General features: G+C 56.4%; 1 protein-coding gene across 1 annotated transcript in view; it reads right to left on the bottom strand.

Annotated features, from left to right (window-relative positions):
• LOC140425663 (plectin-like) overlaps window positions 1-22,063 on the bottom strand; it is a 620,159-nt gene that overhangs the window by 187,594 nt on the left and 410,502 nt on the right. The window contains 4 exon segments of the mRNA XM_072510158.1: window positions 2,292-2,449; window positions 7,872-8,055; window positions 10,964-11,090; window positions 19,571-19,725. Of these exon segments, the coding sequence (XP_072366259.1) occupies window positions 2,292-2,449; window positions 7,872-8,055; window positions 10,964-11,090; window positions 19,571-19,725 (624 nt within the window).

A 22,063-nucleotide genomic window follows, 5' to 3' on the forward strand; every position in this document is an offset into this window, starting at 1 on the left:
GAAAAACTTGAGGATAGACAAGTCCCCCGGGCCTGACGGGTTATATCCAAGGATTCTATGGGAAGCAAGAGATGAAATTGCAGAGCCGTTGGCAATTATCTTTTCGTCCTCACTGTCAACAGGGGTGGTACCAGGGGATTGGAGAGTGGCGAATGTCGTGCCCCTGTTCAAAAAAGGAACTAGGGATAACCCTGGGAATTACAGGCCAGTTAGTCTTACTTCGGTGGTAGGCAAAGTAATGGAAAGGGTACTGAAGGATAGGATTTCTGAGCATCTGGAAAGACACTGCTTGATTAGGGATAGTCAGCACGGATTTGTGAGGGGTAGGTCTTGCCTTACAAATCTTATTGAATTCTTTGAGGAGGTGACCAAGCATGTGGATGAAGGTAAAGCAGTGGATGTAGTGTACATGGATTTTAGTAAGGCATTTGATAAAGTTCCCATGGTAGGCTTCTGCACAAAGTAAGGAGGCATGGGATAGTGGGAAATTTGGCCAGTTGGATAACGAACTGGCTAACCGATAGAAGTCAGAGAGTGGTGGTGGATGGCAAATATTCAGCCTGGATCCCAGTTACCAGTGGTGTACCGCAGGGATCAGTTCTGGGTCCTCTGCTGTTTGTGATTTTCATTAATGACTTGGATGAGGGAGTTGAAGGGTGGGTCAGTAAATTTGCAGACGATACGAAGATTGGTGGAGTTGTGGATAGTAAGGAGGGCTGTTGTCGGCTGCAAAGAGACATAGATAGGATGCAGAGCTGGGCTGAGAAGTGGCAGATGGAGTTTAACCCTGAAAAGTGTGAGGTTGTCCATTTTGGAAGGACAAATATGAATGCGGAATACAGGGTTAACGGTAGAGTTCTTGGCATTGTGGAGGAGCAGAGAGACCTTGGGGTCTATGTTCATACATCTTTGAAAGTTGCCACTCAAGTGGATAGAGCTGTGAAGAAGGCCTATGGTGTGCTCGCGTTCATTAACAGAGGGATTGAATTTAAGAGCCGTGAGGTGATGATGCAGCTGTACAAAACTTTGGTAAGGCCACATTTGGAGTACTGTGTACAGTTCTGGTCGCCTCATTTTAGGAAGGATGTGGAAGCTCTGGAAAAGGTGCAAAGAAGATTTACCAGGATGTTGCCTGGAATGGAGAGTAGGTCTTACGAGGAAAGGTTGAGGGTGCTAGGCCTTTTCTCATTAGAGCGGAGAAGGATGAGGGGCGACTTGATAGAGGTTTATAAGATGATCAGGGGAATAGAGTAGACAGTCAGAGACTTTTTCCCCAGGTGGAACACACCATTACAAGGGGACATAAATTTAAGGTGAAAGGTGGAAGATATAGGAGGGATATCAGAGGTAGGTTCTTTACCCAGAGAGTAGTGGGGGCATGGAATGCACTGCCTGTGGAAGTTGTTGAGTCGGAAACATTAGTGTCCTTCAAGCAGCTGTTGGATAGGTACATGGATTACGGGGAAATTATATAGTGTAGATTTATTTGTTCTTAAGGGCAGCACGGTAGCATTGTGGATAGCACAATTGCTTCACAGATCCATGTTCCCAGGTTCGATTTCGGCTTGGGTCATTGTCTGTGCGGAGTCTGCACGTCCTCCCCGTGTCTGCGTGGGTTTCCTCCGGGTGCTCCGGTTTCCTCCCACAGTCCAAAGATGTGCGGGTTAGGTGAATTGGCCAATGATAAATTGCCCTTAATGTCCAAATTGCCCTTGGTGTTGGGTGGAGGTGTTGAGTTTGGGTAGGGTGCTCTTTCCAAGAGCTGGTGCAGACTCAGGGGGCCGAATGGCCTCCTTCTGCACTGTAGATTCAATGATAATCTATGATTAATCTAGGACAAAGGTTCGGCACAACATCGTGGGCCGAAGGGCCTGTTCTGTGCTGTATTTTCTATGTTCTATGTTCTATGTATTTACCCCGATGTCTCTGTATTCACCCCGATGTCCCTGTATTTACCCCGATGTCTCTGTATTTACCCCGATGTCTCTGTATTTACCCCGATGTCTCTGTATTTACCCCGATGTCCCTGTATTTACCCCGATGTCCCTGTATTTACCCCGATGTCCCTGTATTTACCCCGATGTCCCTGTATTTACCCCGATGTCTCTGTATTCACCCCGATGTCCCTGTATTTACCCCGATGTCCCTGTATTTACCCCGATGTCCCTGTATTTAGCCCGATGTCTGTATTTACCCCTTCTCGAGATTCCTGTCCCAGAGTGTCAGGGTGGGGACACACTCCGGGATGATCCCAGGGGCTGCACACTCTCATCCTGGTGTCCGGACCGTACCTGCTGTTCGATGATGCGCTGTTTACACTCTGCCAATGGGTTTTTGTCGAGTGGTTGTCGAATCTTGTGGATCATTCTCTTCTCACAGCCCTCCAGCTGCAATCGGATGTCCTTCAGCTGGGTCACATACTGTTTACAGCTCAACTCATCCTGTTCACCTACAAAGCAGAGAGAGAGAGTTAGAGAGAGAGAGTGAGACAGAGAGAGACAGAGCGAGAGTGAGAGAGAGACAGACAGAGAGTGACTGACTGAGAAAGAGCAAAACAGAACGAGAGGGAGAGAGAAACATAATGAGAGGGAGACAGAAACAGTTAGAGGGAGAGAGAAACAGTGAGAGGGAGAGAGAGAGAGAGATAGCGCGAGAGGCAGAGAGAATGATTCAGAAATACAGACAGACAGGGAGTGTGGGAATGCGAGGGAGGGAGGGAGAAAAACAAAGGGGAGGAGAGACATGGAGAGAAAGAGTGAGGCAGAGAGTAGGAAATAGAGAGAGAGTGGGATTGAGAGAGAAGGAAAGAGAGATACAATGAGAAAGGGAGAGTGAGAGAGATGAGAGGGAAAACAGGTTAAACTCTGACCCTTCCTGAGACAGCTGTCTCGCTCTGAAGCTTGATGGAGTTTTTCTCAATGCTGATTGGAATTATGGAGCTAAATGAGGCTAAAACACAGATCAGAGATGATCTCAGTAAATGGCAGGACAGACTTCAGGGGCTGGCTTTCTACTCCTCTGTCCAGTCAAGAGAACTGATCGTTGGACAAGGAAGTGATCAGGATCTGGGCCTAACTCGGGATTGGGAGGTCAGGATCGCTCGGCCTAACTCAGCCTAACTCGGGACTGGGAGGTCAGGATGACCTCGGCCTAACTCGGGATTAGATCATAGAACATAGAACAATACAGCGCAGTACAGGCCCTTCGGCCCACGATGTTGCACCGAAACAAAAGCCATCTAACCTACACTATGCCATTATCATCCATATGTTTATCCAATAAACTTTTAAATGCCCTCAATGTTGGCGAGTTCACTACTGTAGCAGGTAGGGCATTCCACGGCCTCACTACTCTTTGCGTAAAGAACCTACCTCTGACCTCTGTCCTATATCTATTACCCCTCAGTTTAAGGCTATGTCCCCTCGTGCTAGCCATTTCCATCCGCGGGAGAAGGCTCTCACTGTCCACCCTATCCAACCCCCTGATCATTTTGTATGCCTCTATTAAGTCTCCTCTTAACCTTCTTCTCTCTAACGAAAACAACCTCAAGTCCATCAGCCTTTCCTCATAAGATTTTCCCTCCATACCAGGCAACATCCTGGTAAATCTCCTCTGCACCCGCTCCAAAGCCTCCACGTCCTTCCTATAATGCGGTGACCAGAACTGTACGCAATACTCCAAATGCGGCCGTACCAGAGTTCTGTACAGCTGCAACATGACCTCCTGACTCCGGAACTCAATCCCTCTACCAATAAAGGCCAACACTCCATAGGCCTTCTTCACAACCCTATCAACCTGGGTGGCAACTTTCAGGGATCTATGTACATGGACACCTAGATCCCTCTGTTCATCCACACTTCCAAGAACTTTTCCATGAGCCAAATATTCCACATTCCTGTTTTTCCTTCCAAAGTGAATCACCTCACACTTCTCTACATTAAACTCCATTTGCCACCTCTCAGACCAGCACTGCAGCTTATCTATATCCCTCTGTAACCTGCTACTTCCTTCCACACTATCGACAACACCACCGACTTTAGTATCGTCTGCAAATTTACTCACCCACCCTTCTGCGCCTTCCTCTAGGTCATTGATAAAAATGACAAACAGCAACGGCCCCAGAACAGATCCTTGTAGTGCTCCACTTGTGACAGAACTCCATTCTGAACATTTCCCATCAACCACCACCCTCTGTCTTCTTTCAGCTAGCCAATTTCTGATCCACATCTCTAAATCACCCTCAATCCCCAGCCTCCGTATTTTCTGCAATAGCCTACCGTGGGGAACCTTATCAAACGCTTTGCTGAAATCCATATACACCACATCAACTGCTCTACCCTCGTCTACCTGTTCAGTCACCTTCTCAAAGAACTCGATAAGGTTTGTGATGCATGACCTACCCTTCACAAAGCCATGCTGACTATCCCTGATCATATTATTCCTATCTAGATGATTATAAATCTTGTCTCTTATAATCCCCTCCAAGACTTTACCCACTACAGACGTGAGGCTCACCGGTCTATAGTTGCCGGGGTTGTCTCTGCTCCCCTTTTTGAACAAAGGGACCACATTTGCTGTCCTCCAGTCCTCTGGCACTATTCCTGTATCCAATGATGACATAAAAATCAAAGCCAATGGTCCAGCAATCTCTTCCCTGGCCTCCCAGAGAATCCTAGGATAAATCCCATCAGGTCCCGGGGACTTATCTATTTTCAGCCTGTCCAGAATTGCCAACACCTCTTCGCTACGTACCTCAATGCCATCTAATCTATTTACCTGGAGCTCAGCATTCTCCTTCACAACATTATCTTTTTCCTGAGTGAATACTGACGAAAAATATTCATTTAGTATCTCGCCTATCTCTTCAGACTCCACACACAACTTCCCATCCCTGTCCTTGACTGGTCCTACTCTTTCCCTAGTCATTCGCTTATTCCTGACATACCTATAGAAAGCTTTTGGGTTTTCCTTGATCCTTCCTGCCAAATACTTCTCATGTCCCCTCCTTGCTCGTTTTAGCTCTCTCTTTAGATCCTTCCTCGCTACCTTGTAACTATCCATCGCCCCAACCGAAACTTCACACCTCATCTTCACATAGGCCTCCTTCTTCCTCTTAACAAGAGATTCCACTTCTTTGGTAAACCACGGTTCCCTCGCTCGGCACCTTCCTCCCTGCCTGACCGGTACATACTTATCAAGAACACGCAGTAGCTGATCCTTGAACAAGCTCCACTTATCCAGTGTGTCCAACACTTGCAGCCTACTTCTCCACCTTATCCCCCCCAAGTGACGTCTAATGGCATCATAATTTCCCTTCCCCCAGCTATAACTCTTGCTCTGCGGTGTATACTTATCCCTTTCCATCCTTAACGTAAACGTCACCGAATTGTGGTCACTGTCCCCAAAGTGCTCACCTACCTCCAAATCCAACACCTGGCCTGGTTCATTACCCAAAACCAAATCCAATGTGGCCTCGCCTCTTGTTGGCCTGTCAACATATTGTTTCAGGAAACCCTCCTGCACACACTGTACAAAAAACGACCCATCTAATGTACTCAAACTATATCTTTTCCAGTCAATATTTGGAAAGTTAAAGTCTCCCATAATAACTACCCTGTTACTTTCGCTCTTATCCAGAATCATCTTCGCCATCCTTTCCTCTACATCGGCAGCACGGTAGCCTTGTGAATAGCACAATTGCTTCACAGCTCCAGGGTCCCAGGTTCGATTCTGGCTTGGGTCACTGTCTGTGCGGAGTCTGCACATCCTCCCCGTGTGTGCGTGGGTTTCCTCCGGGTGCTCCGGTTTCCTCCCACAGTCCAAAGATGTGCTGGTTAGGTGGATTGGCCATGATAAATTGCCCTTAGTGTCCAAAATTGCCCTTAGTGTTGGGTGGGGTTACTGGGTTATGGGGATAGGGTGGCGGTGTTGACCTTGGGTAGGGTGCTCTTTCCAAGAGCCGGTGCAGACTCGATGGGCCGAATGGCCTCCTTCTGCTCTGTAAATTCTAAATAATCCCTAGAACTATTAGGAGGCCTATAAAAAACTCCCAACAGGGTGACCTCTCCTTTCATGTTTCTAACCTCAGCCCATACTACCTCGGAAGATGAGTCCCCATCTAGCATCCTCTCTGCCACCGTAATACTGCTCTTGACTAGCAGCGCCACACCTCCCCCTCTTTTGCCTCCTTCTCTGAGCTTACTAAAACACCTAAACCCCGGAACCTGCATCATCCATTCCTGTCCCTGCTCTATCCATGTCTCCGAAATGGCCACAACATCGAAGTCCCAGGTACCAACCCATGCTGCCAGTTCCCCTACCTTATTTCGTATACTCCTGGCATTGAAGTAGACACACTTCAAACCACCTACCTGAACACTGGCCCCCTCCTGCAACGTCAAATCTGAGCTCCTGACCTCTATACTCTCATTCTCCCTTACCCTAAAACTACAATCCAGGTTCCCATGCCCCTGCTGCATTAGTTTAAACCCCCCCAAAGAGCACTAACAAATTGGGAGGTCAGGACCACCTGGGCCTAACTCGGGATTGGGAGGTCAGGACTACCTGGGCCTAACTCGGGATTGGGAGGTCAGGATCGCTCGGCCTAACTCAGCCTAACTCGGGATTGGGAGGTCAGGACCACCTGGGCCTTACTCGGGATTGGAGGTCAGGACCACCTGGGCCTAACTCGGGATGGGGAGGTCAGGACCACCTGGGCCTTACTCGGGATTGGAGGTCAGGACCACCTGGGCCTAACTCGGGATTGGGAGGTCAGGAGCACTCGGCCGAACACCACCTAACTTGGGATTGGGAGGTCAGGAACACCTCGGCCTAACTCGGGATTGGGAGGTCAGGATCACCTCGGTCTAACTCAGGATTGGGAGGTCAGGACCACCTGGGCCTAACTTGGGATTGGGAGGTCAGGAGCACTCGGCCTAACACGGCCTAACTCGGGATTGGGAGGTCAGGACCACCTGGGCCTAACTCGGGATTGGGAGGTCAGGAGCACTCGGCCTAACTCGGGATGGGGAGGTCAGGACTACCTGGGCCTAACTCGGGATTGGGAGATCAGGACCACCTGGGCCTAACTCGGGATTGGGAGGTCAGGAGCACTCGGCCTAACTCGGGATGGGGAGGTCAGGACCACCTGGGCCTAACTCGGGATTGGGAGGTCAGGAACACCTGGGCCTAACTCGGGATTGGGAGGTCAGGACCACCTGGGCCTAACTCAGGATGGGGAGGCCAGGATCACCTGGGCCTAACTCGGGATGGGGAGGTCAGGACCACCTCGGCCTAACTCCGGATTGGGAGGTCAGGATCACCTCGGCCTAACTCGGGATGGGGAGGACAGGACCACCTCGGCCTAACTCGGGATGGGGAGGTCAGGCCCACCTCGGCCTAACCCGGGATGGGGAGGTCAGGACCACCTGGGCCTAACTCGGGATTGGGAGGTCAGGACCACCTGGGCCTCACTCGGGATGGGGAGGTCAGGACCACCTGGGCCTAACTCAGGATTGGGAGGTCAGGATCACTCGGCATAACTCAGGATGGGGAGGCCAGGACCACCTGGGCCTAACTCGGGATTGGGAGTCAGGCCCAGGTGGATTGGAAGGTCAGGATCACTCGGCGTAATTCGGGATGGAGAGGTCAGGACCACCTCGGCCCGAGCTGAGGATGAAGCGACTAAACTCAGAGGGGTGGTTGTTCCATCGTTGATGGAATTCAGGCTGTCATCCAGCAGGTTAGTCTCTCGGAGTTAAGGAATATGGGAGTGGACGAGAAAATGAAGTTTCCATCCAAGGTCAGCCATGATTGTATTGGATGGGGGCGAATGGTCGATGGGCCGACTGGTTCACTCCTCATTTCCATACCTCTCTCCAGGCTCCTGAGCAGCTGCTCATAGTGCTGAGTGGTGAGTTTGTATTCCCGCTCGATCTGAATCCGGTCATCAGGTCCAAACATGTGCGAATCCTGACTTTCCCGCAGGAAGTCCTGATAGTTAAGTTCCAGGTTTGGAAGAATTTGTTTATAATCCTCTGAGTTCAAAGTTCGAAACTGCAAAATATCATCAAAAGTTAAAGCAAAACAGAGGAGCAAGTGGGCAAAGCAGGTAGTGAGGGAGTAAAGCAGGAGGGGAGAAACTAGTGAGGAAGCAGGGAGCGAGGGAGCGATGGGAGCAGGGAGCGAGGGGAGCAGGGAGCGAGGGGAGCAGGGAGCGAGGGGAGCAGGGAGCGAGGGGAGCAGGGAGCGAGGGGAGCAGGGAGCGAGGGGAGCAGGGAGCGAGGGGAGCAGGGAGCGAGGGGAGAAACTAGTGAGGGAGCAGGGAGCGAGGGGAGCGATGGGAGCAGGGAGCGAGGGGAGCAGGGAGCGATGGGAGCAGGAAGCGAGGGGAGCAGGGAGCGAGGGGAGCAGGGAGCGAGGGGAGCGGGGAGCGAGGGGAGCAGGGAGCGAGGGGAACGGGGAGCGAGGGGAGCGGGGAGCGAGGGGAGCAGGGAGCAAGGGGAGCAGGGAGCGAGGGGAGCAGGGAGCGAGGGGAGCGGGGAGCGAGGGGAGCGGGGAGCGAGGAGAGCGGAGAGCGAGGGGAGCAGGGAGTGAGGGGAGAAGGGAGCGAGGGGAGCGGAGAGCGAGGGGAGCAGGGAGCAAGGGGAGCGAGGGGAGCAGGGAGCGAGGGGAGCAGGGAGCGAGGGGAGCAGGGAGTGAGGGGAGCAGGGAGCGAGGGGAGCAGGGAGCGAGGGGAGCAGGGAGCGAGGGGAGCGGAGAGCGAGGGGAGCAGGGAGCAAGGGGAGCGAGGGGAGCAGGGAAAGAGGGGAACAGGGAGCGAGGGGAGCAGGGAGCGAGGGGAGCAGGGAGCGAGGGGAGCGGAGAGCGAGGGGAGCAGGGAGCGAGGGGAGCAGGGAGCGAGGGGAGCAGGGAGCGAGGGGAGCAGGGAGCGAGGGGAGCAGGGAGCGAGGGGAGCAGGGAGCGAGGGGAGCAGGGAGCGAGGGGAGCAGGGAGCGAGGGGAGCAGGGAGCGAGGGGAGCAACTAGTGAGGGAGCAGGGAGCGAGGGGAGCGATGGGAGCAGGGAGCGAGGGGAGCAGGGAGTGAGAGGAGCGGAGAGCGAGGGGAGCAGGGAGCGAGGGGAGCGATGGGAGCAGGGAGTGAGAGGAGCAGGGAGTGAGAGGAGCGGAGAGCGAGGGGAGCAGGGAGCGAGGGGAGCAGGGAGCGAGGGGAGCAGGGAGTGAGGGGAGCAGGGAGCGAGGGGAGCGGGGAGCGAGGGGAGCAGGGAGTGAGGGGAGCAGGGAGCGAGGGGAGCAGGGAGCGAGGGGAGCGGAGAGCGAGGGGAGCGGAGAGCGAGGGGAACAGGGAGCAAGGGGAGTGAGGGGAGCAGGGAGTGAGAGGAGCAGGGAGCGAGGGGAGCGGAGAGCGAGGGGAGCAGGGAGCGAGGGGAGCAACTAGTGAGGGAGCAGGGAGCGAGGGGAGCGGAGAGCGAGGGGAGCGGAGAGCGAGGGGAGCAGGGAGCGAGGGGAGCAACTAGTGAGGGAGCAGGGAGCGAGGGGAGCAGGGAGTGAGAAGAGCAGGGAGTGAGAGGAGCAGGGAGCGAGGGGAGCAGGGAGCGAGGGGAGCAGGGAGTGAGGGGAGCAGGGAGCGAGGGGAGCGGGGAGCGAGGGGAGCAGGGAGCAAGGGGAGCAGGGAGCGAGGGGAGCGGAGAGCGAGGGGAGCGGAGAGCGAGGGGAGCGAGGGGAGCAGGGAGTGAGGGGAGCAGGGAGCGAGGGGAGCGGGGAGCGAGGGGAGCAGGGAGTGAGGGGAGCAGGGAGCGAGGGGAGCGGAGAGCGAGGGGAGCAGGGAGCAAGGGGAGCGAGGGGAGCAGGGAGCGAGGGGAGCGATGGGAGCGGGGAGCGAGGGGAGCAGGGAGTGAGGGGAGCAGGGAGCGAGGGGAGCAGGGAGCGAGGGGAGCAGGGAGTGAGGGGAGCAGGGAGCGGAGAGCGAGGGGAGCGGGGAGCGAGGGGAGCAGGGAGCAAGGGGAGCGAGGAGAGCAGGGAGCAAGGGGAGCGAGGGGAGAAGGGAGCGAGGGGAGCAGGGAGTGAGAGGAGCAGGGAGCGAGGGGAGCAGGGAGCGAGGGGAGCGGGGAGCGAGGGGAGCAGGGAGTGAGGGGAGCAGGGAGCGAGGGGACCGGAGAGCGAGGGGAGCAGGGAGCAAGGGGAGCGAGGGGAGCAGGGAGCGAGGGGAGCGATGGGAGCGGGGAGCGAGGGGAGCAGGGAGTGAGGGGAGCAGGGAGTGAGGGGAGCAGGGAGCGAGGGGAGCGTTGAGCGAGGGGAGCAGGGAGTGAGGGGAGCAGGGAGCGAGGGGAGCAGGGAGCGAGGGGAGCAGGGAGTGAGGGGAGCAGGGAGCGAGGGGAGCGGAGAGCGAGGGGAGCGGGGAGCGAGAGGAGCAGGGAGCAAGGGGAGCGAGGGGAGAAGGGAGCGAGGGGAGCAGGGAGTGAGAGGAGCAGGGAGTGAGAGGAGCGGAGAGCGAGGGGAGCAGGGAGCGAGGGGAGCAGGGAGCGAGGGGAGCAGGGAGCGAGAGGAGCAGGGAGCGAGGGGAGCAGGGAGCGAGGGGAGCAGGGAGCGAGGGGAGCAGGGAGTGAGGGGAGCGGAGAGCGAGGGGAGCAGGGAGCGAGGGGAGCAGGGAGCGAGGGGAGCAGGGAGCGAGGGGAGCGGAGAGCGAGGGGAGCAGGGAGCAAGGGGAGCGAGGGGAGCAGGGAGCGAAGGGAACGGGGAGCGAGGGGAGCAGGGAGCGAGGGGAGCAGGGAGCGAGGGGAGCAGGGAGCGAGGGCAGCAGGGAGCAAGGGGAGCATGGAGCGAGGGGAGCATGGAGCGAGGGGAGCAGGGAGTGAGGGGAACGGGGAGCGAGGGGAACGGGGAGCGAGGGGAACGGGGAGCGAGGGGAACGGGGAGCGAGGGGAGCGAGGGAGATAGTTGATCAGAGGTGTTCTGGGTTCCTCACCGTGAGCAGGTTCCAGGAGCGGATCAGCTGCATGTCACGATTTAGGTATAACCAGGGAAGCAGACTCTTCATGTCGATATGTAACTTGTGCCATAAACTCACTATTGTCTGGTACGTGACATCCAGCCTGCGGGAGAGAGAGAGAGAGAGAGAGAGAGAGGGGTTCAGTGCAGAGTAATAAGAGAGAAAGCAAAGGCAGAAATGTGCCACCGCGAGTGTGAGTGTGACCCGAGTGTGAGTGTGACCCCGAGTGTGAGAGTGACTGGGGTGTGAGTGTGACCCGAGTGTGAGTGTGACCCGAGTGTGAGTGTGACCCCGAGTGTGAGAGTGACTGGGGTGTGAGTGTGACCCCGAGTGTGAGTGTGACCGGGGTGTGAGTGTGACCCCGAGTGTGAGAGTGACCCGAGTGTGAGTGTGACCCGTGTGTGAGTGTGACCCAGAGTGTGAGAGTGACCGGGGTGTGAGTGTGACCCGAGTGTGAGTGTGACCCGAGTGTGAGTGTGACCCCGAGTGTGAGAGTGACTGGGGTGTGAGTGTGACCGGGGTGTGAGTGTGACCCTGAGTGTGAGTGTGACCGGGGTGTGAGTGTGACCCTGAGTGTGAGAGTGACCCGAGTGTGAGTGTGACCGGGGTGTGAGTGTGACCCCGAGTGTGAGAGTGACCCGAGTGTGAGTGTGACCCCGAGTGTGAGAGTGACTGGGGTGTGAGTGTGACCCCGAGTGTGAGTGTGACCGGGGTTTGAGTGTGACCCCGAGTGTGAGAGTGACCCGAGTGTGAGTGTGACCCGAGTGTGAGTGTGACCCCGAGTGTGAGAGTGACTGGGGTGTGAGTGTGACCCCGAGTGTGAGTGTGACCGGGGTGTGAGTGTGACCCCGAGTGTGAGTGTGACCGGGGTGTGAGTGTGACCCCGAGTGTGAGTGTGACCGGGGTGTGAGTGTGACCCCGAGTGTGAGAGTGACCCGAGTGTGAGTGTGACCCGAGTGTGAGTGTGACTGGGGTGTGAGTGTGACCCCGAGTGTGAGAGTGACTGGGGTGTGAGTGTGACCCCGAGTGTGAGTGTGACCGGGGTGTGAGTGTGACCCCGAGTGTGAGAGTGACCCGAGTGTGAGTGTGACCCGAGTGTGAGTGTGACCCCGAGTGTGAGTGTGACCGAGGTGTGAGTGTGGCCCCGAGTGTGAGAGTGACCCGAGTGTGAGTGTGACCCCGAGTGTGAGAGTGACTGGGGTGTGAGTGTGACCCCGAGTGTGAGTGTGACCGGGGTGTGAGTGTGACCCCGAGTGTGAGAGTGACCCGAGTGTGAGTGTGACCCGAGTGTGAGTGTGACCCCGAGTGTGAGAGTGACTGGGGTGTGAGTGTGACCCCGAGTGTGAGAGTGACCCGAGTGTGAGTGTGACCCCGAGTGTGAGAGTGACCGGGGTGTGAGAGTGACTGGGGTGTGTGTGTGACCCCGAGTGTGAGAGTGACCCGAGTGTGAGTGTGACCCGAGTGTGAGTGTGACTGGGGTGTGAGTGTGACCCCGAGTGTGAGAGTGACTGGGGTGTGAGTGTGACCCCGAGTGTGAGTGTGACTGGGGTGTGAGTGTGACCCCGAGTGTGAGAGTGACCCGAGTGTGAGTGTGACCCGAGTGTGAGTGTGACCCCGAGTGTGAGTGTGACCGGGGTGTGAGTGTGGCCCCGAGTGTGAGAGTGACCCGAGTGTGAGTGTGACCCCGAGTGTGAGAGTGACTGGGGTGTGAGTGTGACCCCGAGTGTGAGTGTGACCGGGGTGTGAGTGTGACCCCGAGTGTGAGAGTGACCCGAGTGTGAGTGTGACCCCGAGTGTGAGAGTGACTGGGGTGTGGGTGTGACCCCGAGTGTGAGAGTGACCCGAGTGTGAGTGTGACCCGAGTGTGAGTGTGACCCCGAGTGTGAGAGTGACTGGGGTGTGAGTGTGACCCCGAGTGTGAGTGTGACCGGGGTGTGAGTGTGACCCCGAGTGTGAGAGTGACCCCGCGTGTGAGAGTGACCCGGGTGTGAGAGTGACCCGGGTGTGAGAGTGACCCGGGTGTGAGAGTGACCCAAGTGTAAGTGTGACCCCGGGTGGGCGTGTGACCTGGGTGTGAGTGGCCCGGGTGTGAGAGTGACCATGAGTGTGAAAGTGACCCGAGTGTGAGAGTGACCCAGGCGTAAGTGTGATCCCAGGTGGGCGTGTGACCCGGGTGTGAGTGTGACCCGGTTATGTGAGTGACCCGAGTGTGAGTGTGACCTGAATGTGAGTGTGACCCCGAGTGTGAGCCCGAATGTGAGTGTGACCCTGAGTGTGAAAGTGACCTGGGTGTGAGTGTGGTTAGAGTGTGAGTGTGACCCCGAGTGTGAGTGTGACCCCGAGTGTGACCTGGGTGTGAGTGTGACCGGGGTGTGAGTGTGACCCTGAGTGTGAGAGTGACTGAAGTGTGAGTGTGACCCCGAGTGTGAGAGTGACTGGGGTGTGAGTGTGACCCCGAGTGTGAGTGTGACCGGGGTGTGAGTGTGACCCCAAGTGTGAAAGTGACCCGAGTGTGAGAGTGACCCCGCGTGTGAGAGTGACCCAAGTGTGAGTGTGACCCCGAGTGTTTGTGTGACCCGAGTGTGAAAGTGACCCGTGTGTGAGAGTAACCAGAGTGTGAGTGTGACCCCGAGTGTGAGAGTGACCTGGGTGTGAGTGTGACCCCGAGTGTGTGTGTGACTGAGTGTGAAAGTGACCCGAGTGTGAGAGTGACCCCGCGTGTGAGAGTGACCCGGGTGTGAGAGTGACCCGGGTGTGAGAGTGACCCGGGTGTGAGAGTGACCCAAGTGTAAGTGTGAACCCGGGTGGACGTGTGACCCGGGTGTGAGTAGCCCGGGTGTGAGAGTGACCATGAGTGTGAAAGTGACCCGAGTGTGAGAGTGACCCAGGTGTAAGTGTGATCCCAGGTGGGCGTGTGACCCGGGTGTGAGTGGCCCGGGTGTGAGTGTGACCCGGTTATGTGAGTGACCCGAGTGTGAGTGTGACCTGAATGTGAGTGTGACCCCGAGTGTGAGTGTGACCCCGAGTGTGAAAGTGACCTGGGTGTGAGTGTGGTTAGAGTGTGAGTGTGACCCCGAGTGTGAGTGTGACCCCGAGTGTGACCTGGGTGTGAGTGTGACCAGGTGAGCGAGAGTGACACGGGTGTGAGAGTGACCGTGAGTGTGACCCCGAGTGTGAGTGTGACCCCGAGTGTGAAAGTGACCTGGGTGTGAGTGTGGTTAGAGTGTGAGTGTGACCCCGAGTGTGAGTGTGACCCCGAGTGTGACCTGGTGTGAGTGTGACCAGGTGAGCGAGAGTGACACGGGTGTGAGTGAGACCCCGAGTGTGAGTGTGACCCCGAGTGTGAGTGTGACCCCGAGTGTGAAAGTGACCTGGGCGTGAGTGTCTTCCGAGTATGAGTGTGACCCCGAGTATGAGTGTGACCCCGAGTGTGAGATTGACCCAGAGTGTGAAAGTGACCCCGAGTGTGAGAGTGACCATGAGTGTGAGAGTGGCCCAGGTGTAAGTGTGACCTGGGTGTGAGTGTGACCCTGAGTGTGACTCCAAATGTGAGAGTGACCCGGGTGTGAGAGTGACCCCGGGTGGGCGTGTGACCCTGAGTGTAAGTGTGACCCAAGTGTGCAAGTGACCCAGGTGTAAGTGTGGCCCCGGGTGGGCGTGTGACGCTGGTGTGAGAGTGACCCCGAGTGTGAGAGTGACCCGAATGTGAGAGTGACCATGAGTGTGAGAGTGGCCCAGGTGTAAGTGTGACCTGGGTGTGAGTGTGACCCTGAGGGTGACTCCAAATGTGAGAGTGACCTGGTTGTGAGTGTGACCCGGGTGTGAGAGTGACCCGAATGTGAGAGTGACACCAGTGTGAGAGTGACACGAGTGTGAGAGTGACCCGGGTATGAGAGTGACCCCAAGTGTGAGAGTGACCCGGGTGTGAGAGAGACCCAGGTGTAAGTGTGACCCGGGTGGGCGTGTGACCCGGGTGTGAGTGGCCCGGGTGAGTGTGACCCGGGTGTGAGAGTGACCATGAGTGTGAAAGTGACCCGAGTGTGAGAGTGACCCAGGTGTAAGTGTGAACCCAGGTGGGCGTGTGACCCAGGTGTGAGTGGCCCGGGTGTGAGTGTGACCCTGAGTGTGACTCCAAATGTGAGAGTGACCCGGGTGTGAGAGTGACCCCGGGTGGGCGTGTGACCCTGAGTGTAAGTGTGACCCAAGTGTGCAAGTGACCCAGGTGTAAGTGTGGCCCCGGGTGGGCGTGTGACGCTGGTGTGAGAGTGACCCCGAGTGTGAGAGTGACCCCGAGTGTGAGAGTGACCCGAATGTGAGAGTGACCATGAGTGTGAGAGTGGCCCAGGTGTAAGTGTGACCTGGGTGTGAGTGTGAACCTGAGGGTGACTCCAAATGTGAGAGTGACCTGGTTGTGAGTGTGACCCGGGTGTGAGAGTGACCCGAATGTGAGAGTGACACGAGTGTGAGAGTGACACGAGTGTGAGAGTGACCCCGCGTGTGAGAGTGACCCGGGTGTGAGAGTGACCCCGAGTGTGAGAGTTACCCGGGTGTGAGAGTGACCCAGGTGTAAGTGTGACCCCGGGTGGGCGTGTGACCCGGGTGTGAGTGGCCCGGGTGAGTGTGACCCGGGTGTGAGAGTGACCATGAGTGTGAAAGTGACCCGAGTGTGAGAGTGACCCAGGTGTAAGTGTGAACCCAGGTGGGTGTGTGACCCGGGTGTGAGTGGCCCGGGTGTGAGTGTGACCCGGTTATGTGAGTGACCTGAATGTGAGTGTGACCCCGAGTGTGAGCCCGAATGTGAGTGTGACCCCGAGTGTGAAAGTGACCTGGGTGTGAGTGTGGTTCGAGTGTGAGTGTGACCCCAAGTGTGAGTGTGACCCCGAGTGTGAGAGTGACCTGGGTGTGAGTGTGACCAGGTGAGCAAGAGTGACACGGGTGTGAGAGTGACCGTGAGTGTGACCCCGAGTGTGAGTGTGACCCCGAGTGTGAAAGTGACCTGGGTATGTGTGTGGTCCGAGTGTGAGTGTGACTCCGAGTGTGAGTGTGACCCCGAGTGTGAGAGTGACCATGAGTGTGAGAGTGGCCCAGGTGTAAGTGTGACCTGGGTGTGTGTGTGACCCTGAGTGTGACTCCAAATGTGAGAGTGACCCGGGTGTGAGAGTGACCCCGGGTGGGCGTGTGACCCTGAGTGTAAGTGTGACCCAAGTGTGCAAGTGACCCAGGTGTAAGTGTGACCCCGGGTGGGCGTGTGGCGCGGGTGTGAGAGTGACCCCGAGTGTGAGAGTGACCCCGAGTGTGAGAGTGACCCGAATGTGAGAGTGACCATGAGTGTGAGAGTGGCCCAGGTGTAAGTGTGACCTGGGTGTGAGTGTGACCCTGAGTGTGACTCCAAATGTGAGAGTGACCTGGTTGTGAGTGTGACCCGGGTGTGAGAGTGACCCGGGTGTGAGAGTGACCCGGGTGTGAGAGTGACCCAAGTGTAAGTGTGAACCCGGGTGGACGTGTGACCCGGGTGTGAGTAGCCCGGGTGTGAGAGTGACCATGAGTGTGAAGGTGACCCGAGTGTGAGAGTGACCCAGGTGTAAGTGTGATCCCAGGTGGGCGTGTGACCCGGGTGTGAGTGGCCCGGGTGTGAGTGTGACCCGGTTATGTGAGTGACCTGAGTGTGAGTGTGACCTGAATGTGAGTGTGACCCCGAGTGTGAAAGTGACCTGGGTGTGAGTGTGGTTAGAGTGTGAGTGTGACCCCGAGTGTGAGTGTGACCCCGAGTGTGACCTGGGTGTGAGTGTGACCAGGTGAGCGAGAGTGACACGGGTGTGAGAGTGACCGTGAGTGTGACCCCGAGTGTGAGTGTGACCCCGAGTGTGAAAGTGACCTGGGTGTGAGTGTGGTTAGAGTGTGAGTGTGACCCCGAGTGTGAGTGTGACCCCGAGTGTGACCTGGTGTGAGTGTGACCAGGTGAGCGAGAGTGACACGGGTGTGAGTGAGACCCCGAGTGTGAGTGTGACCCCGAGTGTGAGTGTGACCCCGAGTGTGAAAGTGACCTGGGCGTGAGTGTCTTCCGAGTATGAGTGTGACCCCGAGTATGAGTGTGACCCCGAGTGTGAGATTGACCCAGAGTGTGAAAGTGACCCCGAGTGTGAGAGTGACCATGAGTGTGAGAGTGGCCCAGGTGTAAGTGTGACCTGGGTGTGAGTGTGACCCTGAGTGTGACTCCAAATGTGAGAGTGACCCGGGTGTGAGAGTGACCCCGGGTGGGCGTGTGACCCTGAGTGTAAGTGTGACCCAAGTGTGCAAGTGACCCAGGTGTAAGTGTGGCCCCGGGTGGGCGTGTGACGCTGGTGTGAGAGTGACCCCGAGTGTGAGAGTGACCCGAATGTGAGAGTGACCATGAGTGTGAGAGTGGCCCAGGTGTAAGTGTGACCTGGGTGTGAGTGTGACCCTGAGGGTGACTCCAAATGTGAGAGTGACCTGGTTGTGAGTGTGACCCGGGTGTGAGAGTGACCCGAATGTGAGAGTGACACCAGTGTGAGAGTGACACGAGTGTGAGAGTGACCCGGGTATGAGAGTGACCCCAAGTGTGAGAGTGACCCGGGTGTGAGAGAGACCCAGGTGTAAGTGTGACCCGGGTGGGCGTGTGACCCGGGTGTGAGTGGCCCGGGTGAGTGTGACCCGGGTGTGAGAGTGACCATGAGTGTGAAAGTGACCCGAGTGTGAGAGTGACCCAGGTGTAAGTGTGAACCCAGGTGGGCGTGTGACCCAGGTGTGAGTGGCCCGGGTGTGAGTGTGACCCTGAGTGTGACTCCAAATGTGAGAGTGACCCGGGTGTGAGAGTGACCCCGGGTGGGCGTGTGACCCTGAGTGTAAGTGTGACCCAAGTGTGCAAGTGACCCAGGTGTAAGTGTGGCCCCGGGTGGGCGTGTGACGCTGGTGTGAGAGTGACCCCGAGTGTGAGAGTGACCCCGAGTGTGAGAGTGACCCGAATGTGAGAGTGACCATGAGTGTGAGAGTGGCCCAGGTGTAAGTGTGACCTGGGTGTGAGTGTGAACCTGAGGGTGACTCCAAATGTGAGAGTGACCTGGTTGTGAGTGTGACCCGGGTGTGAGAGTGACCCGAATGTGAGAATGACACGAGTGTGAGAGTGACACGAGTGTGAGAGTGACCCCGCGTGTGAGAGTGACCCGGGTGTGAGAGTGACCCCGAGTGTGAGAGTTACCCGGGTGTGAGAGTGACCCAGGTGTAAGTGTGACCCCGGGTGGGCGTGTGACCCGGGTGTGAGTGGCCCGGGTGAGTGTGACCCGGGTGTGAGAGTGACCATGAGTGTGAAAGTGACCCGAGTGTGAGAGTGACCCAGGTGTAAGTGTGAACCCAGGTGGGTGTGTGACCCGGGTGTGAGTGGCCCGGGTGTGAGTGTGACCCGGTTATGTGAGTGACCTGAATGTGAGTGTGACCCCGAGTGTGAGCCCGAATGTGAGTGTGACCCCGAGTGTGAAAGTGACCTGGGTGTGAGTGTGGTTCGAGTGTGAGTGTGACCCCGAGTGTGAGTGTGACCCCGAGTGTGAGAGTGACCTGGGTGTGAGTGTGACCAGGTGAGCAAGAGTGACACGGGTGTGAGAGTGACCGTGAGTGTGACCCCGAGTGTGAGTGTGACCCCGAGTGTGAAAGTGACCTGGGTATGTGTGTGGTCCGAGTGTGAGTGTGACTCCGAGTGTGAGTGTGACCCCGAGTGTGAGAGTGACCATGAGTGTGAGAGTGGCCCAGGTGTAAGTGTGACCTGGGTGTGTGTGTGACCCTGAGTGTGACTCCAAATGTGAGAGTGACCCGGGTGTGAGAGTGACCCCGGGTGGGCGTGTGACCCTGAGTGTAAGTGTGACCCAAGTGTGCAAGTGACCCAGGTGTAAGTGTGACCCCGGGTGGGCGTGTGGCGCGGGTGTGAGAGTGACCCCGAGTGTGAGAGTGACCCCGAGTGTGAGAGTGACCCGAATGTGAGAGTGACCATGAGTGTGAGAGTGGCCCAGGTGTAAGTGTGACCTGGGTGTGAGTGTGACCCTGAGTGTGACTCCAAATGTGAGAGTGACCTGGTTGTGAGTGTGACCCGGGTGTGAGAGTGACCCGAATGTGAGAGTGACACGAGTGTGAGAGTGACCCGGGTGTGAGAGTGACCCTGAGTGTGAGAGTGACCCTGGTGTGAGAGTGACCAGGGTGTGAGAGTGACCCGGGTGTGAGAGTGACCAGGGTGTGAGAGTGACCCGGGTGTGAGAGTGACCCGGGTGTGAGTGTGACCTGGTTGTGACCTGTGTCACTCTCACACTCGGAGTCACACTCACACCCGGGTCACTCTCACACCCAGGTCACTCTCACACCCGGGTCACTTTCACACCTGTGTCACTCTCACACTCAGGGTCACACTCACACCCGGGTCACATGTGAACACTTGGGCTCCATTTGGGAGAATCGCCCCCATTATTCCCCAGTGGGAGCCAGATAATGAGGTTGGGACTTTCAGAGGCAGCAGAGAACATTCTGGCCAGTCAATGGGGCCTTCCCGCCCAGTACAATCACACACAGCAAAACTATAATTACCTGCTCACTCCATCCAGAGCTTCTTTGTTTGGGGGTGGGACAGTGAAGCAGACCGAGGGAACAAGAGCCTCGTTTCCTGACGGACTCACCACCTTCCACTTCTTGGGTTGGCTGTTATTCAGCAGAATGTATTCATCGCCTTTATTCACTGTGATCTGGGGGATTCCCACACAAACACTCAGTATCTGTGTCAGGACAGGCAGTCTCTCTCTCTCTCTCTCTCGCTCCCTCAGTCTCTCTCTCTCGCTCCCTCAGTCTCTCTCTCTCACTCCCTCAGTCTCTCTCTCTCTCTCTCTCTCACTCCCTCAGTCTCTCTCTCTCGCTCCCTCAGTCTCTCTGTCCCTCTCTCTCTCTCGCTCCCTCAGTCTCTCTCTCTCGCTCCCTCAGTCTCTCTCTCTCACTCCCTCAGTCTCTCTGTCCCTCTCTCTCTCACTCCCTCAGTCTCTCTCTCTCGCTCCCTCTGTCTCTCTGTCTCTCTCTCTCACTCCCTCAGTCTCTCTCTCTCTCTCTCTCGCTCCCTCAGTCTCTCTCTCTCACTCCCTCAGTCTCTCTCTCTCTCTCGCTCCCTCAGTCTCTCTCTCTCACTCCCTCAGTCTCTCTCTCTCTCTCTCTCACTCCCTCAGTCTCTCTGTCCCTCTCTCTCTCGCTCCCTCAGTCTCTCTCTCTCGCTCCCTCAGTCTCTCTCTCTCTCGCTCCCTCAGTCTCTCTCTCGCTCCCTCAGTCTCTCTGTCCCTCTCTCTCTCGCTCCCTCAGTCTCTCTGTCCCTCTCTCTCTCGCTCCCTCAGTCTCTCTCTCTCGCTCCCTCAGTCTCTCTCTCTCTCGCTCCCTCAGTCTCTCTCTCTCGCTCCCTCAGTCTCTCTCTCTCACTCCCTCAGTCTCTCTCTCTCTCGCTCCCTCAGTCTCTCTCTCTCGCTCCCTCTGTCTCTCTCTCTCACTCCCTCAGTCTCTCTCTCTCTCGCTCCCTCAGTCTCTCTCTCTCGCTCCCTCAGTCTCTCTCTCTCGCTCCCTCTGTCTCTCTGTCTCTCTCTCTCACTCCCTCAGTCTCTCTCTCTCTCGCTCCCTCAGTCTCTCTCTCTTGCTCCCTCAGTCTCTCTGTCCCTCTCTCTCTCGCTCCCTCAGTCTCTCTGTCCCTCTCTCTCTCGCTCCCTCAGTCTCTCTGTCCCTCTCTCTCTCGCTCCCTCAGTCTCTCTGTCCCTCTCTCTCTCGCTCCCTCAGTCTCTCTGTCCCGCTCTCTCTCTCGCTCCCTCAGTCTCTCGGTCTCTCTCTATCCCTCTCTGTCTCTCTCTCTCGCTCCCTCAGTCTCTCTGTCCCGCTCTCTCTCTCGCTCCCTCAGTCTCTCGGTCTCTCTCTATCCCTCTCTGTCTCTCTCTCTCGCTCCCTCAGTCTCTCTGTCCCTCTCTCTCTCTCGCTCCCTCAGTCTCTCTGTCCCTCTCTCGCTCCCTCAGTCTCTCGGTCTCTCTCTGTCCCTCTCTATCTCTCTCTCTTGCTCCCTCAGTCTCTCTCTCTTGCTCCCTCAGTCTCTCTGAACAGGTAGATGAGGGTAGAGCAGCTGATGTGGTGTATATGGATTTCAGCAAAGCGTTTGATAAGGTTCCCCACGGTAGGCTATTGCAGAAAATACAGAGGCTGGGGATTGAGGGTGATTTAGAGATGTGGATCAGAAATTGGCTAGCTGAAAGAAGACAGAGGGTGGTGGTTGATGGGAAATGTTCAGAATGGAGTACAGTCACAAGTGGAGTACCACAAGGATCTGTTCTGGGGCCGTTGCTGTTTGTCATTTTTATCAATGACCTAGAGGAAGGCGCAGAAGGGTGGGTGAGTAAATTTGCAGACGATACTAAAGTCGGTGGTGTTGTCGATAGTGTGGAAGGATGTAGCAGGTTACAGAGGGATATAGATAAGCTGCAGAGCTGGGCTGAGAGGTGGCAAATGGAGTTTAATGTAGAGAAGTGTGAGGTGATTCACTTTGGAAGGAATAACAGGAATGCGGAATATTTGGCTAATGGTAAAGTTCTTGAAAGTGTGGATGAGCAGAGGGATCTAGGTGTCCATGTACATAGATCCCTGAAAGTTGCCACCCAGGTTGATAGGGTTGTGAAGAAGGCCTATGGAGTGTTGGCCTTTATTGTTAGAGGGATTGAGTTCCGGAGTCGGGAGGTCATGTTGCAGCTGTACAGAACTCTGGTACGGCCGCATTTGGAGTATTGCGTACAGTTCTGGTCACCGCATTATAGGAAGGACGTGGAGGCTTTGGAGCGGGTGCAGAGGAGATTTACTAGGATGTTGCCTGGTATGGAGGGAAAATCTTATGAGGAAAGGCTGATGGACTTGAGGTTGTTTTCGTTGGAGAGAAGAAGGTTAAGAGGAGACTTAATAGAGGCATACAAAATGATCAGGGGGTTAGATAGGGTGGACAGTGAGAGCCTTCTCCCGCGGATGGAAATGGCTGGCACGAGGTGACATAACTTTAAACTGAGGGGTAATAGATATAGG

Source organism: Scyliorhinus torazame, chromosome 6, assembly GCF_047496885.1.
Source record: "Scyliorhinus torazame isolate Kashiwa2021f chromosome 6, sScyTor2.1, whole genome shotgun sequence".
Lineage (NCBI taxonomy): Eukaryota > Metazoa > Chordata > Chondrichthyes > Carcharhiniformes > Scyliorhinidae > Scyliorhinus > Scyliorhinus torazame.